The 15,501-nt window shown below is 59.1% G+C and overlaps 1 protein-coding gene across 3 annotated transcripts in view; it reads left to right on the plus strand.

Annotated features, from left to right (window-relative positions):
• Nucleotides 1-15,501, plus strand: part of LOC144938268 (neurobeachin-like protein 1) — a 55,276-nt gene that overhangs the window by 26,341 nt on the left and 13,434 nt on the right. For 2 of the 3 annotated variants that reach the window (XM_078866127.1, XM_078866129.1), the window contains exons 11-32: nt 654-752; nt 1,388-1,633; nt 2,183-2,814; nt 2,985-3,117; nt 3,303-3,425; nt 3,907-4,342; nt 4,711-4,802; nt 5,292-5,384; nt 5,536-5,689; nt 6,566-6,699; nt 6,851-7,007; nt 7,395-7,497; nt 8,240-8,390; nt 9,294-9,464; nt 9,938-10,097; nt 10,915-11,003; nt 11,647-11,927; nt 12,208-12,691; nt 13,015-13,193; nt 13,915-14,074; nt 14,482-14,619; nt 14,721-15,320. In XM_078866127.1, coding sequence (XP_078722253.1) covers nt 654-752; nt 1,388-1,633; nt 2,183-2,814; nt 2,985-3,117; nt 3,303-3,425; nt 3,907-4,342; nt 4,711-4,802; nt 5,292-5,384; nt 5,536-5,689; nt 6,566-6,699; nt 6,851-7,007; nt 7,395-7,497; nt 8,240-8,390; nt 9,294-9,464; nt 9,938-10,097; nt 10,915-11,003; nt 11,647-11,927; nt 12,208-12,691; nt 13,015-13,193; nt 13,915-14,074; nt 14,482-14,619; nt 14,721-15,320 — 4,815 coding nt within the window. The remainder of the gene's footprint in view (nt 1-653; nt 753-1,387; nt 1,634-2,182; nt 2,815-2,984; nt 3,118-3,302; nt 3,426-3,906; nt 4,343-4,710; nt 4,803-5,291; nt 5,385-5,535; nt 5,690-6,565; nt 6,700-6,850; nt 7,008-7,394; nt 7,498-8,239; nt 8,391-9,293; nt 9,465-9,937; nt 10,098-10,914; nt 11,004-11,646; nt 11,928-12,207; nt 12,692-13,014; nt 13,194-13,914; nt 14,075-14,481; nt 14,620-14,720; nt 15,321-15,501) is intronic. The other variant, XM_078866128.1, reaches the window with a different exon arrangement.

Below are 15,501 nucleotides of genomic sequence, written 5' to 3' on the forward strand. Positions count from 1 at the left end.
AGCGTCGATGGCGTCTTATGAGACTGTTTGCTCAGTATCTCCGTTACCATTTTTTTCTCGTGTAAATGTAACGTGATACTGTTCAGCTGTCTCGCAAACGATTATCTGTTGGGCTGCCTGCCCGCTGCCGCGTGGCTGGGCGAACTTTCTGTGAAACTCTACGTTCTGTTGCTTCCATCGCACTGCTGGCATGACAGTCGGTTGTTATTGTTGATGCTTGTAGAACGATGTTGTCGTTTTGTCACGACTACACTGTCGGTGTTGTGTCAAAATATTATTCGTAATTCTCGCAGAGCGGCGCGACCCTTCTTGTTAGTGAACGGTCAGCCGAAGCGGATCTCGCGGAGTTACCTCTCGGAACCATTCAAGTGACCTCTGGTCCATAAGTAGTGGGCAGCACTTTCCGGCACGCCCTGCCACCATGGGTAACAGTCACCGTGGGAGGGCTCGGTGTTCGATTGTGAGTTTGCGTTTTTGTATTTCCAATACGTGCATTAATCGTTTTGAGGCTGGCTGTGGCATTCCAGCGAATAATAAATGAAAATTCCTCAACCTTATATCGACTGGGTTTTGGGATACTTTTCAAAACCCCGTGTCATCGTTCCCACGCCACCACCACACCCGCATCATCGTTGTTGCCGCTGCCTCCACAGGAGGTGTTCAAGGAGCGGATCGGCTACAACCACCTGTTCGACCTGCTGCAGTCCCTGGGACAGCCGTCGCTTGCGCTGCTGTACGAGCTGCTGGACATGGTGAGGGGTCACCTCCTGCGCCATTCCTTTTTGGGAATCTGACGTGACTCTCGTGATGGCGACGAGATATATTTCTCGTCCGGCGGACGGATGACCTGGCGTGGACGCGCCTGGTCCCCTCGGCTCGCCGTTCGGAGGAACCGTGGAGCGAGTCCGGAACAATCCTGGAAGAGGACCCTTGTCTTTGCCCGAGGGACCAGCAAGACTGCAGCGATTCAGAACTGACTCGGTGGTGAAGTGGTTAGCGCACCGCCCTGTGAACATGGCCACCTGGGTTCAATTCCCGGCCACAGGTAAAATCGGTGACGATTATCTGAACTGGTGCAATGCCCTCCCTTGGGTCGACTCGGCCTTATATGTAACTTGCTGACCCACCCCTACTGTGAAAAGAGCTTCATAGCTCCTTAGATTCTCCAGTTTAAATAAGGATTCTGATTCTGATAAGAGTACCTGGTGTGGTGTGTAAACATCAGCACTTGGGAAACAAACGCGGCCGGGCGTGGCGCTGGCCACACCCACCCCCTCGTGCGCCGTGCCGGCCTTCTTCGGCACTCTCTAAAGGCACTTTTCCCCAAACAGTCTGCTTAAGGCGACACGGGGGATCTCTGCCTCTGTGCGCGCGTATTCGGTCGCAGGCGGTGGAGGGAGACCACAGGCAGGCGCTGAGCGGCGCCTCTCGCATGTACGGGGGCGGCGGCGGCGGCGGCGTGGCCAACGTGCAGGCGCTGCTGATGCTGGTGCGCTGGCTGCCCACGCTGGAATCGCTGTCCGCCCGCTCCTACTTGGCCGCCGCGCTGCACCAGCTGTGCTGCGCCGACCGTCCAAGCCGCACCGTCTGCGTCAACGCCGGCATGATGTCCTGCATCCTGGACTCCCTGCAGGTGCCGCTGCTGCCTCCCTCCCATGCCTGCGTGCGTGCCGCCGTTGCGCACCCCTAAACGCATTCAGTTCCCTGCGTCGGTTCTGTGTCGCACAGACACTGGAGGTGCTCGTGGGGTGGCAGGGTGGCGGCGCAGTGGTGACAGTTTTGGCCCGCAGCAAAAAACCCTGGGTTCGATTCCCGACTCGGGTGCCTTTCTGCGTGGAGTTTGTATGTTCTCTCTCCCCCTGTTCTGCGTGGGTTTCCTCCGGGTTCTCCAAATTACTCTCATCTCTTTGCAGCTGGTATTGGCCTCGTAGCGCAATGCGAACAAATTAGTTGCAAAATCACTCGATCGGGAAAACACACAGCAACAACATCGCCCCCTGCTAGGACAACTTGGCAGGACCCTCCTGGAAAAAGAGCCTTGCTGGGTAAGCGAGCGCGAATAAAGATTGCGAGCAAGAGGCCCTGCCATTGGGCAGAGGACCTCATCAACGGGGTCAGAGACCTTGACGCCTGTTCCCGCGCTGGGCATGCTGCGCGTGAACTCCGCGGTGCTGCCCTGCAGATGGTGGACCCCGTCCGGCACATGGACTGCGCCGTGAGCCTCGTCGGACTCCTCGAGGCGCTGGGCTCCCAGTCCATCCGAGCCAAGGAGCTCTTCTGCCTCTTCAGGCTTCTCCGCGTCCACGCCTCCTCCCCCACGGAGTCCGCCTTCTCGTCGGACGTCCCCACCCCCGACGCCGCCACCTCCTCCTCGGCGGCGTCCAGCGACGCTCTGCCGGCGCCGGCTCTGGTGCCGGTGGGCGTGAGCACGAGGCTGCACGTCGGCACCGCCACCGCCCTTGGCACCGTGCTCACAGTCGGCGGCGGCGATTACCTCGACAACGACGGCGGCCGAGCGGACGACGGGAGCGCGAAGAGGAGGTGGAGTTCCACGGACGGTTTCAACGCGGAAGTGGCGGCGGTGCACCCGCTCACCGGGACGGTGACGCGTGCGCTGTCGGCCATGGCGCGGCGCGACGGCGTGGAGCGCGCCATGCACTACTTCGACCTGACGCACGCCATGGCCGGCATCACCGTGCCCGCCGTGCAGCGCTGGCCCGGCAGCGGGTTTAGCTTCCACGCCTGGTTCTGCCTCGACGCCACCGAGCAGAGGCTGGCGCACCTCGCTGGCGGCAAGCGGAAGCAGCTGTACAGGTAGGACGGCGCGGCACCTGTCGGTCGCTACGGCGCGGACACGCGGACACAGCGTGGTCGTGCGTGTGTGCAGCCCTGGGATCGCTTACTCGCGCCAATCCTGGTGGCAGAGAGGCCACGTCTTCCCCGGTGTCCCCCCCAACCCCCCCATGTCTCTCACCCCATGGCAGCTTCTTCACGTCGAGCGGCACGGGCTTCGAGGCATTCGTGACTGGCGCCGGCGTGCTGGTGGTGGCCGTGTGCACCAAGAAGGAGTACGTCACCGTCAGCCTGCCCGACACCTGCTTCCACGACTCGGCCTGGGTGCGCCTCCCTCCCTCCCTCCCTGCCTTCATGCCTCCACTCCACCACATATGTGTGCGATGTATCACAGGTGCTCGCTAACAGCACTTTCCCCAGCAGTCTGTCAAGGCTGTACGGGGGGTCTTTGTGTTTGTGCCGTGAGTGACCGTGCGCTGTGCGTCCCTGTCCGCCCGCTGCGCCGGCAGCACTGCGTGGCCGTGGTGCACACCACCGCCCGGCGCGCCCTCTTCTCCCAGTGCATCGTCAACATCTACGTGAATGGGCAGCTGCGCGATACGGCGCCTCTCAAGTTCCCCCCAATGGGCGAGGTGAGGCGGGAGCGATGGCGAGAGGCGGGAGCGAGAGACGCGGCTGTTCTTCTTTCTGTGTGAGTTTTCTCTTTCCTTCAGTGCCTGTGTGAAGGCCATGAGTGTTTGGGTTTTCCCGTCCGCTTGCCGGTTGACATTGGTAACAGGGTGCTTCGTTGCGCAAGGAGCCGGGCTGTGCCGGTGACTCCGCACCCGGGCCTCGCTCCAAACACCTGGAGAACAACGCAGCCTCATCTAGCCCAGATCTCACTGCTCTCAAGTTGAATGCCACACTTCTCTGCACCAGCGTTAGCTGGACGGGGCAGGGAAAGCAGTGGCGCTTGAGCGCACACCGCGACCGCAAGAGTAGGCCATTGTGTGCCAGAATCATTGTGATGTTTGTGAAATTTGGAATCTACCCACCCCGCCAGGTTTCATCCAGCAGTGAATTTGGCAATGTCCGACGACGATGATGATGACGCTGTCATCGTTGTTTTTCCAGGCGTTCACGTCGTGCTGCATCGGCTCGGCGGGCAACCGCACGATCACGCCCACGCCGTCTCAGATCCCCGAGCCCACGTCCTTCTTCCCGGGCTCGCCGCCTCACTCCACTTCCTCCACCTCCTCCTTCCCGACCTCCCCATCATCGCACGGCGTGACGGCCATCCCGTCGCCCATCTCCGCGTCCAGCTCCTCGGTGCTGGACGGCAGCCCCACCCGGCCCTCGGCCTTCCCGGGAGCCGGCCTGCCGCGCCTGTCCTCGTCGTCCGGCGTGCCCAGGCTGGCGCCCGGCACGGCGCCGTGCCTGCGCACCATCCCGGCCGGCACGCAGGACAGCGAGTGGGGCTCGCCCACGTCGCTGCGGGGCCAGCTGGGCTCCGTGAGCGTCTTCCACGACGCCCTGCAGCCGCCGCAGGTCAAGGCGCTGCACCAGGCCGGTGGGTTTTGCCGAGTTTGCAGCAATTGCTGAGTTTGCAGTGAATTTAGTGATTGCAGCAATTGCAGTGTTTGCAATGTTGCAGTGTTTGCAACGTTTCAGTGTTTGCAACGTTGCAGAGTTTGCAATGATTGCCATTTTTGTGGGTGTTGCAGTTATTACAGATGTGGATCGGTAGACATGGTTGATACTGCTGCAAGCCTTATAGGTGCTACTCGCTAACAGCACTTGTCCCAGCAGCCTGTGAAGATTATACGGGGGATCTCTGTCCTTGTTGTTGTGTCTCTGTGTGCTTGTGTGTGCGCGTGTACACTTACCCCTCCAGTCTGGTCAGCTATATGGGGGATTCTTTTGTTTGTGTGTTTGTAGGCCCAAACAACCTGTTCCCATTCAAGCCTCCGGAGTGTGCCCCCGAGCTGACCGACCTCCCAGCCAAAATGTTGCTCTACTACACCCCCAAGGTGCGTGTGTGAGTGTGTGTGTGATTGTGTGTGTGTGTGATTGTGTGTGTGTGATTGTGTGTGTGTGATTGTGTGTGTGTGTGATTGTGTGTGTGTGATTGTGTGTGTGTGATTGTGTGTGTGTGTGATTGTGTGTGTGTGATTGTGTGTGTGTGATTGTGTGTGTGTGATTGTATGTGTGTGATTGTGTGTGTGGGGAGCGGTGTTGTAGCAGTTAGCGCGCTTCGCCATGAACCCAGCGACCCGATTCGATTGCCGCTCACGGCCAACACCAGTGACGATTATTTGAACCGGTCCTGGGCCTCCCCTAGACCGACTCAGCCTCCAATGAGTACACTGGGGAGACAAAGGCGGCTAGGCATGGGGCTGCTCACACCATCTACTCGTACGCTGTGCCATCCTTAATAGGGGCTGACTAATTGGACTGTTGTAGGCTATACCGGGGATGTTTAACCATGTGTGTGTGTGTGTGTGCGCTCGTGCGTCTAGGCGTGTCAAAAGCTGCTGTGCCTGGACCTCGCCCCCAGCCACCTGTTTGACGGACGACTCACCGGGCAGACGGTCGTCAACTGGGACATCAAGGTAATGGACGACTTGTTCGTTACCCGCCCATTAGTCGCCCTTCACTTGCCAGAGCTCCCGGAGAAGTGCCCGATCGCCGCCGTCACTCGGGAACCCTCGTCAAAGCGCACACGGAGAGCGTCGGACGTCTGTGCGTTTTGGTTTTGCGCAGGACGTGATCCACTGCATGGGCGGCATGGCCGTGCTCGTGCCCCTGCTGGAGCAGCTCGTGTCCACCGAGTGTCCCGCGGCGCAGCAGGACGACGGCGGCGCCTTCTCGTCTCCCGCGCGCACCTCCGGTCAGCCCGCGACGACCACAGAAACTCGTTAGTTTTGGTATTGGCAGCGTTGACGTTGGCTGCAGAGCTTGGCCTGGCAGTCCTGTGGCGGCGCAGTCGGCCCGCCGGTGGTAAAGTCGCGGCGAGAAGATTATCTTCTCTTTCGAGTCCTGAGCCATCTGTGAGCACGTTGCATTTCTATGCTGCTCTTATGAAAGTTACTGTCACGTTTGCATTATTGCCTCATAACAATTGGAATGTCTTGAAGTTAAATTGCAGCCGTAATGATCCCCGGGAAGAAGAACACATGGATTAGAGAACTTAAGCAAGTTAGTGACATCACTTTAAATGTTGGGAAAAGTTAAGTGGGCTTGGGCAGGGCACGTCGCTCGGACAGGTGGCTGATGGCCAAGACTGATGATGCGGTGTCAGCCAAAGTCGGGAAAATGCCCGAGAGACCATCCCCCGATTATATGGAGCAGTTAAATCTGCTCATGTCGAGTAAGTAGATGGATCGTTGCATTGTGAGACTGTGAGAGAGTTAGTGATTATTTGGGGAGGCCTTCATCCAGCAGTTGATAGATCATGGCTGATAATGACGAGGGTCATGATAATGAGCACCTCGTCAATTTTAAGTCAGTCGTGATTGTTTCTTGGAAAATGCTGGCCTCCACCATAAGAACGTGTAATTGCCATCACAGGCTCAGGACCGCTAAGAGGTCAGTATGAGGGTGAATCTAAATTGTTCCGCCACGACGCTGACGGTGTACAACTCCCGAAGACAGAGCACGGCCTGGTGGAGCATCACAGGGCTGTGAGCGGTCAACGCGGCTCCACTCCACGCAGGAGCTCAGCGTCTCGCGTCGTCGCTCGCGCGCTAACCGCCGCGTCGCTCGCGCTAACCGCCGCGTCGCTCGCTTGCAGAGGCGCGACTGGAGGGAAGCCACGTGGCCTGCTTCCTGCTGCTGCTGCGCAACTTCGTGCGGAACCACCCGGCCAATCAGGAGTCGCTGGCGCAGAGCCAGGGCATGGCCACGGTCGGCGCTCTCATCTTGCAGGTACCGAGGGCACGCGCGTGGTGGCGCAAGCCGCCTCAGCCGTAGGGAGGGGAGCTCCGCCGGGCGTGGTTTGAAGGCACCTGCAATTAAACCCCGATTCCTCCCGCGCCCCCGTTCCCTCTTTCCCCCCCACCTACCCGCTCCCCCGCAGAGCGGGAAGCGTCACATGGACGCGAGCGTGCTGACCGCGTGCCAGCTGCTGGTGGAGGCGGTCATCGATAGCAACGCGCTGCTGCTGCACCAGGCATACCAAGCGCTGCTCTTCGACTTCCGCCTGTGGAGCCAGGCCGACTTCCCCGTGCGCATAGGTGAGCGCGTCGCTCACCGATCGACACACGCCACTTCCACCGTGGAAGACTTTGGCCCCATACAATTTGAACCCAGAGGTCAGAAGCAAGGTGAAGTTGTCATCATGGCCAAAGGTGTTGATGCCAACATCACCCAAACTGTCCGTCGGGTTAAGCCACCACTGTTTTGGGATTGGGGTTCTACGTATGGTATTCTATCGTGATCAAAATACCATCTCGCACCGGCCTTTACGGGCGGGTTGGTCAACGTCGGCACCACCGGGGAGAGAGACAAAGGCAGCCACGCCGCTGTCCACCACCACCACCTGGCGCACCGAGCAGCCGTGCTTATTTGGCGCTCGCTGAGTGGGACGCCTCTGTGTGTGTGTGTGTGCTCGGTGTGTGCAGGACACATCCAGTACCTGTCGACGATCATCAAGGACAACCACAAGCAGTTCCGACGGCGCTACGGCGTGCAGTTCCTGCTGGATGTTGTGCGCACGTACTACGGGTGAGAGCGTGCCTGGCGCGACCATGATGGCAGGATGTTAACTACCTCGCCTGATGTACAGAAGGTTGTGGGTTCAATCCTGACCCTGGCGCCTGTATATTTGGAGTTTGCTTGTCTCTCTCCCCGTGGTCGCGTGGACTTTTCTCCGGATCCTCTGGTTTTTTCCTCCACATTTAGAATCAACGTCACGCGTTCAGAGTATTTGGTTGCGGCTATACAGTTCCACGTGATAAGCCACTTGGGCTATAATCTGTGGCCAGGTCGCTTCTGAAAAGGAGCTACATAGCTCAGTGGGCCTTAGCTGGTAAAATAAAAATAGTTCAGTTTAAATCAATAGTTTACCGCCTCGCTCAGTCGAGCTGCGGTTCTCAACCCCAGGCAGCCTGCGGCGTGGATCCCAGAGGAATGTTGACTGCATGCGGGCAGCATTGGCGCCTCGTCCGCGACGACAAAACACACAAAAACATAACGTGGAACGCATCGCTCACCAACACCACGTTGACGAGAGGCGTGAACAGGCAATCTCTCTGAGTATTGTGACCGTAACAACCTGGGGGATGGGGGGCCCAGGAGCTGGGGTTTGGAGACGGGGGGCACGGGGGCGAATTGCCGTGGGGGCCGCCATTCCGTTTGAGGGCCGCCGTAGCAAATAGGTTGAAAACGATTGGGTTAAAGGTTCGAGGTTGCTGGCCGTAGTTGAGCACGTGGAGTGGATTCTGACCCCCCGCCCCCCTTTCCCCAGGAGCCGCTCGTCGGAGCTGTGCGCTGACGACCTCAGGGTGATCCGAGCCGCCATCTTCGGCCTCATCAAGTACTACATCACCAAGGAGGTGTCGAGCGACGAGGTGCAGAGCATCATCAACTTCCTGGCCTCTGTTGGCGAAGAGGAGCAGGTGGGTCGGGTGGCACGGGCAACTCTCATCATCTATCAGTGCAGCTGTGGCATCGCTATTTTATCGTTTGTTTCCTTGTTGACACTCTCACTCGGGGATAAATACGACGGTTTCAAATCTGTATGTATGTAAGTGGTAAAGGCGCAGCCCTGCAATATCCTGCTCAGCCAATGCTGGCACAGGGGTCTTCACTCCAGGGAGCTCGGGAAAGTCCCTCTAGAGGTCATGTGGCCGAGTTTTCCACACTGGTGAAGACGTCTTAAAATAAGTTAGAATACCCCCACTTGACCCCACCTCGTGCGACCTGCTGATCGACCAACATTTAGACTGCTGGGTGGACACAGGCGGCGTGGGATCTAATAAAGTGTCCCCATTGTTCTATCGATTGAACCGGCGTCCCCTGCATTGCCAGTCCAGGGTGCTAGCCATTAGAGCACCGTCAGGGGCTCTCCTCGGCTGCGCAATATGCTGCGCTCTGAGACGTTTGTTACGCGATGTGCATAAAATAAACGGCAGTTGTTTTTGTTGTATTATACAGACACAAAAACACACGAATAACCGGCCGCTTGACTTAGCAGTAAAGTGAGTGGCACACAATAAGTTGCGAGGTTACATCCTGGTTGGGGGCTCTCTCACTCCATCATCCCTCCAGGATCCATGAAGTGAGCACCACTTTGTGTGGAAGCACAGCAGTGGTTGTCCTATGGATAGATTCGCCCACGCCATAGGAATGAGGAATTTCCACCCCCCGCACAGGGCTTTGAATCGGAGATGAGCAACGCCTCGATGCTTAGTTGAGTAGGAGGTCACTCTAAATTTTGACTCGTAGACCTAACACCTGATGCACCCTGTACACTGCCAGCCCAGTGAACCCCGGTGATGTTCACTTGCGCGCCGCCGCAGATCAACGCGTGCCTGGACATGCTGCTGGCACTGCTGCGCTCCAAGGGCCCGTCGCCCAGCTACGAGCAGCTGGTGCTGCTGCTCACGGAGGCCGGGCAGTGTGAGGGCCTCTACTCGCTGCTGCTACTGCAGCGCAAGCACTCGGACGTGCTGCGCGAGAAGCTCTTCCGCGTGAGTCTGCGCCACGCCACGCCTTGCCGTCTTCCCACCAGCCCCTCTCTCTTGTTGTTGTTGGATTGTCTCCCCAGTTTTGTCTCGATTGCACAATCGGCACCACGTCACGAGACGAAGCGTCCGTCCGAATCTCCTGTGGATATCGCAGAGCTACATCTGAGTGCCCTTCAAGTGACCGCTGGTGCCAAACAGCGGAGAATAACACTTTAACACCTGCTCTGCAGGTGGTAAATTTAGCAGAAATTACTTGCAAAACCAAATTTAAAGTGATGGTGACCGGGCTGAGACCATCACCTTCCCACACCAGAGAACACGATCCAGGGTTTGTTTGCTTATACAAATGCTGTTTTATTCGAATTTTTCCAGAAAGCCGATAGGCCGGTGTATTTGTGTGTGTGGGGGCACAGAATGGAGTTCTGCTTCTGAAGCTCGCGCCCGCTAACGAGCGAGTGGCACCCTTGTTTCTGCAGCTGTTCCTGCGCCTGCTACGCAGCGAGCGCATCGGGGAGAAGAGCAAGCAGCGGTTGCGTCTGCGGGACGGGCTGTTCGCGGGGCTGGTGGCACTGCAGGCCGACGTGCCCGTCACGCTCACCGTCGTGCGAGGGATGCTGCTCATCATCGTCACCGCCGGTGAGTCTGCGTGCGTGTGTACGTGTGTGCGAGCGTACGTGTGTGCGTGCAAGAGTGAGCATGCGAGCCTTCTCATTGCCGATTCACGATAAAATAAGCGCCATCCGCTTAGCATTGGACGTTGTTTGAAATGAGCTGGCCATTGTGTTCCGGCGTCAAGGTCTGAATTTTGCCAAATTAAAAAAATTGTCTGCAAATTACTGAACTGGGACTACACACACCAAGCAATAATTGCCCCCTACTGACCGACTAATCCCGTTCGCAGGGACAGCTGTAACTAGGGGTGCCCGTTCAAAGGTTTTAGATGTAAAGTAAGTCACTTGTCACATGGAAATGGCTCTGAGATGCCCCGGTGTAAAGGGCCTCCATCAAAACAGATCATTATCGTTCATAATAATTGTTTATTTATTCACAGAAGCCTCGGTCTCAAAACACGTGTGTTGGGATGTTTGTCACATTGCCGAATGTCGGTGTGTCTCCCCTCTCCAGCGGGCAACGCTCTTCTTGGGTGAACGTTGAGACTCGCATGAACCCCTTACCCGCAGTTTGCCCTTGAGAAATCACATCGTGCGTCCGATCTCATCAGAATAGTTGAATTATTCAGAAGCTAAGCAGAGCTTGGGTAGTGCTCAGACGGGATTATCACCATGCACAGCAGGTTGCTTTAGGCTGTGGGCCTACGTTGTGGGCAGCAGAGGGCATCGTGAGCTTTGAGAATCGACATCGAGTGGCGAATGACATCGATGCGTCGTTTAGACCCCCGTGTGTCCGCTGAATTTTTGCCCGACGAGGAGTGACGTGCTTTCTTGTACCCCAGACACGTCGCCCAACTACCAGGACATCATGGCCGTGGTTCACTTCTCCCGCAAGGCCGACCTGTCTGTCAGGCATGCCGTGTGCAAGAAGGTGAGTCGGCGCTGGGCTTGGCAAGGGGTCTGGTGACCGGAGAGCCAAGGTTTTGCTCTGATTCTCGATCCACGGCTCGATCCACAGCTCGAACCAAACGCCTGCTGCTTGCCGTGTGACCCACTCTGTGTGTGCCCATGTAATAAGCAGAGCAGTCGTGCTCAAAAACTCTCGGGGTTTTAGTTAATTTATTGTTATTTTAACAACTATTTATCACGATTGCGCAATTGGCATCATGGTGCACAAATTCTCAGAGCTGGAATTTTCGCTAAGTGATGTTCAGGACCAATTGTAATGTGATATTTTGTGCCACCATTGGTGGCCCGGCTGAGATCATTAACTCACCACACCTGAGAACCCGTTTGAATCGCACGCGGCTAAAACCCGTACTCGAACCCACCCACTTAGCGGTGCCAGCTCAGCCCTTTCACCACTGAGCCACCCGGCAACCTGTGACGCCTTGACACCTTCCGTGTTGGTGACATCAACGGGGTGTGACTTACGTTCGCACCGCTCGGTCACCCGGCCACCTCTAAAGACTTTTGAGTGTTTTATTTCCCGTGTCATTGGTTTCCTTCCGAGCATTTTCAGAGACTCGGAATGTTTATTCTCTCTCCCGCCCGACCGCCGCTCCTCCCTGCAGGTGTTTGACCTCGTGTACAACTCGCACGACGCCATCCAGCAGATTGCGCGCTGCACGGGCTGGCAAGACACGCTCGTCCGGCTCCTGGCCTGGGAGTCCAACCCCAACGCCCAGGCCGGGGACACCGCCAGCCCCACGGATGCCACCCCGCCGCTGGGGGTCGCTGTAATCCCCGAGGGAGAGGTCGCGACCCGGGCGGACGGGGACAAGGTGCCCCGAGGGCACCACAAGGCCAAGCTGTGCCGACAGGACACGCTGTCCAGCACGTGGTTCATACAGAGGTCAGAGGCTCGGAGACGGCAGGAAATGATGATTGAACACGGAGGGGTAGTTGAGCGAGATGAGAGGGGAGAAGTAGGAGAGTGCATGGAGGGGAGTCGAGCAAGGTAAGAGGGGAGAGCTAGGCAGGGGTGATTCTGTAGGATCTTGAAGGCAGTGGTGCCATCTTGAAATTGATCCGGAATTCGATCGATCTGTGATTGGCTTGGGAAGCAACAAAGCAAACCTTAACCCCTTTTCGCAAATGGCGAACGAGACTGAATTGCGCGCGTGCCATCCCAGGAACGGCCAGGCGGAGGAGGCATCGGAGCTACTGGGCCGGCAAGCGGGTGACCCCGGGGAGGCCTACGACTTTCCAACGCGCGCGCGCTGCCAGGGCTCGTTCAGCTTCAACAACGGCATTGTCCTGGGTGGCGGGGACGGAGCGGCGGGCGCCAGCGACGGAGAGAGCGACAGCCTCGCCTCGCTCTCCTACCAGCCCCACACGCCCTTCCGCGACTCGCCCTTCGACCTGACCCTGGACAGCCCCCTGCCCGAGGGGGCGTGCGCGCACGGGGCCCCTCCGGGCTCCAGGGGGTCCTTTGGGGCGGGCGCCCCAGCCGCGGGGGGCGGCGGCGGCGGTTCGGGGAGCGTGCCGAGCACCCCGTCCCCACTCGACACGTGGAAGCCGTTCCCCGGATCCGTGAGCCGCCAGGAGTCGTCGCTGTCGGACGCCTTCGACGAGAGCCTCCTGAACGAGGAGTTCTTCTCCCATGTGGAGCAATCGGTGGGTGAGGTGTGAGGGGTGATGTGTGGGTGAGGGTAATGGGCGAGGTGTCGGTGGAGTGCAGGTGGATCGCACTTTTTAGGGAATAGCGCATAGCGTCGCTCCTACTCTTAGCAATCGAGTGTACAGGCTGTGCAACTGCAGGCTAGAGGAACCAGGTGCTGGAATCTCTAGGGGAAGAGAACTGGAAAGGGGGGGATGGGGGCCTGAATTATATCCTCGACACCAGGGCCGATGTCAACTTCGCCACACCACCGTCTTTCGCCCCCTAACCTTCAACGGCGTCCACTGAGCGGCACGCGTGACCCCTGCCTCCCCCGCAGGTCCCCGTGGAGGAGGACCTGTGCGACCTGCTGGTGAGCGTGCTCTTCTCCGCCATGTGGCACGGCGTGGAGGGCTCGGACGAGTCGGCGTGGCGCGAGCGCGGCCAGGTGTTCACGGCGCTCACCAAGCTGGGCTCCCGCTGCCTGCTGCTGCGTCCACCCAGCCACATCAAGCGCTGGTGAGACCCTCGGCGATCCCCTCTCCCGCGACCCCCCCACGACCCCCCCCCCACGACCCCCCCGTGACCCCCCGCGACCCCCCGCGCAAGCGGGTAGAGGCTCGGGCCAGGCGGCCGGGCGGCAGAGTGCTCCAACCCAACTTGCGCCCAGTCGCTGGTGCACCCACCTTGTGGTCAATGGGTCCAACTGTGGAGAGACTGGGAATGTGGAGTTTGCACCGCTGGCTCGGGGCCACGACTAATACGCGAGCGGGAAGTGTCGTGGTTGGCGCGCTGCGCTATGTGCCGGGAAAACCCAGTTCCTATCCTGGCACATATCTGAACCGGCCCTTGATCTGCCCGAGGTCGACACAGCCTTAAGCGAGTACCTTGTGCGACGACAAAGATGGCCGTGCGTGGTGCTGGTCATAACACGCCATCGTGCGGCGTGCCCACCTTAATAGATGCTCGCTTAACAGCACGTCTATAAGGCTCTACGTGGCATCTTTGTCTTTTTCCAATTGCCTGCCTATGCGTTTGGGCGTGTGTTTCGGTACGTGTGTATACTTATATATGTGTGTCTGTCCGTGTACCTAAGATGTTACGTGATTCAATGCCTGTGTGTCTGAGCCATGCGTGTCTGCGTCTTTCAGTGTCTGGCTATATATTTGTCAAACTGTGCACATGCGTGCGTGCATGCATGCATACGCGTCTGACGGTGTGGTTCTGACCGCATGCACAGCCTGCTCGAGCTCATGCTGGAGGCGTGCGTGTCGGACGTGCGCGACGCCGCGCTCGCCTCGCTGCCGGGGCTCGCCGACAACGCCCTGCGGCTGCTGCGCCTCGTGCAGGACCTCCTCATCACCGAGGGCCAAGCCTGCCCCGAGTTCTGGAGCCTCAAGGTACGTGGGGAGATGGGGAACCGCACCCTCATGCTGCTGCTCTTGCTGCGCGAACACCTTGCTCACTGATCCGTTAGTGTGTGTGTGTAGATGTGTGTGGCGAAGCAGTACGGAAGTGTAGTGGTTTGGCGCGCTGCGCTATGAATCCGGTGACCAGAGTTCGATTCCCGCTCATGGCCAACACCAGTGACGATTATCTGAACCGGTCCTGGGCCTCCTTTAGGTCGACTCAGCCTCAATTGAGTACCTGGTGCAGTGTGTAAACATTCCCACGAGGGAGACAAAGGTAGCCGGGGCGTGGTGCTGGCCACCCACCCCCTTTAGTGCTGATCCTGCCTTCACAGGTGCTACTCGCTAACAGCACTTGTTGAAGGCGACATGGGGGATCTTCGTCTTTGTTGTTGTAGGTGATGGAGGGGCTGGTGACGCTGCTGGACACGCTGAGCGCACGGCAGGCCTCGCTGGGCACGCCGCTTGACCTCTCCGAGACGACGCACATCAGCCAGCGCCTCCTGCTGGGCTTCATCGCACACAGCGACACGCAGGTGCGTCGGAGCGGAGAGGCCGTACGCGGCCGTGCGCCGTATTGACCAGGGTTGCCCGCCCGGGCCTGCGTTGCGGAGTAACGCGGTTGTGCCGTCTGCAGGTGTGCGCCACCGCTGCCGCCAAGCTGCACACGCTGCTGCAGACGCGGCCGCTGTCGGGCCGCGAGGAGGCCGGCTACCTGCTGGGCCGCCTGGACGACGCCCTGAGCCGCTCGGCGCCGGAGCACGGGGCCCGCCACCGGGCAGCGTTCGACACCCACCCTCCCGTCGGCGAGGAACAAACATCTCCCGCGGTGGCAGATCGCGCCGTTGACCCGAACCAGCTGACGCGGCGGGAGGTTGGGCAGCCGCCATCTCGGCTTGGAACCCAGGACCCTGCCCACCCCCCGGACCGGCCGGCGGGCCGCAACGTGCTGGACCCACAAACGGACCGCTCGGCAGAGGAGGGCACCGGTGCCACCGGTGCGACGGAGGCACCGGTGCCCGCGCCGGGTCAGTGCGGCGGTGGTGGCGGCGGCGGGCCCGTGGCAGACTCCTTCGTGGTGCCCATGCTGCACGCTCTGCTGGAGCGTTGTCACAAGCTGCTGGCGCTGGCGGAACACCTACCAGGCCTGCCGGCGCCCAACGGCAGCCCCACGTGCCTGGACGACTTCCAGGTCTACTGCCGCTCGACCGAGTGGCGGCTCTTCGTGGACATCGTGGTACGTCCTTGGTGGTGGTGGTGGTGGTGTTGGGCGCAGGGGGGCGGCTGCATCGTGGCAGTGGCGTGAGCACTCGGCCAGGTCACTGCGATATGGAAACACAATGTAAACATTGTAGACTATCAGGGACGCGATACCCATCTATCGCCATTTTATCTCTCCGGATTGTCATTGCCCCTTT

This window comes from Lampetra fluviatilis, chromosome 21 (assembly GCF_964198595.1).
Source record: "Lampetra fluviatilis chromosome 21, kcLamFluv1.1, whole genome shotgun sequence".
Lineage (NCBI taxonomy): Eukaryota > Metazoa > Chordata > Hyperoartia > Petromyzontiformes > Petromyzontidae > Lampetra > Lampetra fluviatilis.